This window comes from Echinococcus granulosus (genome assembly GCF_000524195.1).
Source record: "Echinococcus granulosus chromosome Unknown EG_S00289, whole genome shotgun sequence".
NCBI classification, from domain to species: Eukaryota; Metazoa; Platyhelminthes; class Cestoda; order Cyclophyllidea; family Taeniidae; genus Echinococcus; species Echinococcus granulosus.
In genome coordinates this window covers 15,031-16,583 of record NW_020170669.1, presented here as the reverse complement: position 1 = coordinate 16,583, position 1,553 = coordinate 15,031, and the positions used below count along the sequence as shown (strand labels likewise).

Genomic DNA, 1,553 nt, shown 5'->3' with positions numbered 1-1,553 from the left:
ACCACACGCATTGTCTCACATTGTGGGCAAATCTATTAGTTACTGCTTGACATCCTCAGTGCTTTATTGAGCTGACCTTACCTCTGTTAAGTTGCTCTCAGTGAAACGCGGGATTATTTCGCCTCTCGACTGCAGGCAATTCGGCAATTCGGCCGCAAAGGTAACCCTGTCCCCTTTTCGTGCTGCTATTTTATTCGAGGAATGTGTAGAATCCTCCTTTGCGAGTGCGCGTTTCTGCGTGTCATATGTGGCATCTTTCAACTTTTAAAATTATTTTAGATTTTTTATGCCAAATCACCTACGAGTAATATATTAGACCTAACAATTGTATACTTTGATTGCTATAATTTTGCTAAGAAAATTTATTTGTTTAGGCATTAAAAATTTAATCCATATTATATCTGTTTGACATGTTCTTCGTAAATTTAATCGAAATATTGTTGACTGAAAAATATTCATTTCCAGGCAAGTAAATGCAGTTACTAGATACTTTGTCTGGAGTTTTTGGTAATCCCTATTATTTGTCTTGAAGTAATTTGCCCCAATTTAAGAAGCAGCTGATTGTTTCAAGGTGGTTCCTGCTAAGTTTTCCCAGCATGAGAAGCTGTTTTTATGTAAAGTCAGTTATGCACCAAAAGAACTTTACAGGCACTTCAACTTTTTACCCAACCAACCTCTTTCAGGGGCTAAAGAATTGTCGTGATATGTGGTGGAAGTGCAACAATAGTCCTGATGACTTTGTTGAAATATTTTGTTTTCATCATCTTCGAAGGTGTGGACGCAACTTCACCAAACGTAGCGACCAACTTTAAGGAGCCAGATGCCGGTGCTCTCTACATCCTTGGCCAGCCAGTGACCTCTGCGGAGATAAAAGCGACCCTTTGTGCAATGCGTGCATGGCATACAACACAGGTCAAACCGAGCGGCACCAACTTATCTGCATCAGCCTATTAATCAAATCACCTCCTAGAAATTGCGACTATCATGACCTAGTTTTATTTTCCAGTGTTGCCCTAATAAATAACCCCAGTAATAAATTTGTCACAATCATTCAATGTTGTCTTTGCAAATAATTGTTGTTCCATTCGACTTGTTTATAGCTGCCGGGCAAACAAATTCGTGATTATTCACGTGGATGCAATGATGAGTGCAGCAGACTAATTTATTGGGTAATCAAAAAAGCTGGTGGGATTTCAATCTGTTGGAACTGGTGGGAGCATGCATTGGCGCCCCATTGTCCCTTCAATGTGTGCGTCGGCCGCATAGCCTTTACTGTGTTCTGCGCTGCTCTCATGCCTTAGGGCCCAGATATTAATAAATGCCATGTAAGACCAGTGGCTGTCGTCCGGGCTTGTCCACTTTACAAATCGAATCTATCTGCTATAAATTCTGCACTACAGTGTTCCAAAATCATAATTTGATAAACAGACTCAAGGAGATGTTTGGGTTTTGGCTTGACCAATGTTAAATATCCCACAGTTTGGTAGAGGGGTGAATAAATAGACACGCTGGAACACTTATATAGTATTGATTCACCTGTTATAGCTACAATG

At 40.2% G+C, this 1,553-nt stretch overlaps 1 protein-coding gene across 1 annotated transcript in view; it reads right to left on the bottom strand. All coding sequences in view use genetic code 11, as the record gives it.

The window, feature by feature from the left end:
• Positions 1-318: 318 nt before the first annotated feature.
• The window catches only part of EGR_10871 (hypothetical protein), a gene marked incomplete at both ends in the record, with an annotated part of 8,826 nt that continues 7,591 nt past the window's right edge, over positions 319-1,553 (bottom strand). Inside the window, one exon of the mRNA XM_024500120.1 lies at positions 319-525. Coding sequence (XP_024345465.1) covers positions 319-525 — 207 coding nt within the window. The remainder of the gene's footprint in view (positions 526-1,553) is intronic.